The following is a 1,268-nucleotide window of genomic DNA, read 5'->3' on the forward strand; positions in this document are numbered from 1 at the left end:
TTGCAAAAGAGCTGAAAAGAAACAAAGAAAATCTTTATTAATTCATTGTATAGCACAGACGGCCGCTACAAGTTTCATATTTCCATGAATGTTGGAACACTTCCTGGTGATGGACGCTCCCAAATTCAACAGATTCTCTCTGAGGCTGGAGAGCGGGTCAGAACAGTCCACACCAAAGTTATGGAGTTTCATCAATCTTTTTCTTTTTTAGAAAGTAAATTACAAAACAGAAACATATAAATAAATAACAACTGTTGTTGTTTTTTTCCCCTATCGATTGTGTGTTCTCTGTTTTAACACTGTCCTCACCCTGACTGGAACCTATGTAACAGACAGCTGTGTGCATTTCAGCAGTCTGCATTATTAGTTCGATCAAATTCAATCAAATATCCTCCCCCAGTAATAAGGGCTGGAGGAAGAGGCCAGCTGTTCCCAGGATACAGACGAGGATAAAAACCCAGAGGAAAATCCGGTCGATAACCATGGCCACGTACTTCCAGTCATCCTGGACCTGCAACAGTGAGAACATGTTCAGCGTTAACACTGCAAAAACTGTCCATCTTACCAAGTTTTAAAATCTTATATCCAGCCAAAAAGTCTTTTTGATCTTGTTTTGAGACTGATTTACTAAACAAGAACTGATTGTGTAAGAATAATGGGCCTCATGCAAGAACCGTTCGYACGCACAGATTTGTTCTTAAATTGAGCGTACGAGTGATTTAGGAGAATTTGTGGCATTCAACTATTTTTTCGTATTCTAAAAATTTTTTCAGATACGAACAAAATTCACGAGTGGTCCAGACCTGTCATATATTTTACCAACAGTCAGTCTGCTGTTATCCAGACGGGTTTTCCTCACTAATAACTTTATATTTCGTTAGTTTGAAGATATTTTGAGTTGAAAATAAATTACGCTCTGTGATTATCTTGACAATAGGCTATTCTGCTTGAATTAGAGTTATAATTTTAAATGTAATAATTTAGACTAACAATATAAATTGTTCGTCCGGCCGGCTTATCTGGGATCGGGTCGCTGGGGCAGCAGCAGAGACCCAGACTTCCCTTTCCCCAGCGACACCTTCCAGCTCGTCCTGGGGGACTCCAAGACGTTCCCAGGCCAGAGGGGATATATAATCCCTCCAGCGAGTCCTGGATTTTCGCCAAAGTGCCAGACTTATTTTGAAAACATTTTAAAATGCTTATTTCAGAACCGCAACTGAGACCACTTGAGACAGCACGGGGGGGTAACGGTGCGCAACGTTGCGGCT

General features: G+C 40.7%; 1 protein-coding gene across 1 annotated transcript in view; it reads right to left on the minus strand.

The window, feature by feature from the left end:
* chrna3 (cholinergic receptor, nicotinic, alpha 3) overlaps positions 1-1,268 on the minus strand; it is a gene marked incomplete in the record, with an annotated part of 12,542 nt that continues 11,274 nt past the window's right edge. The window contains 1 exon segment of the mRNA XM_014025543.1: positions 1-511. Coding sequence (XP_013880997.1) covers positions 383-511 — 129 coding nt within the window.

Source organism: Austrofundulus limnaeus, unplaced genomic scaffold (genome assembly GCF_001266775.1).
Source record: "Austrofundulus limnaeus strain Quisiro unplaced genomic scaffold, Austrofundulus_limnaeus-1.0 Scaffold483, whole genome shotgun sequence".
Taxonomy (NCBI): Eukaryota; Metazoa; Chordata; class Actinopteri; order Cyprinodontiformes; family Rivulidae; genus Austrofundulus; species Austrofundulus limnaeus.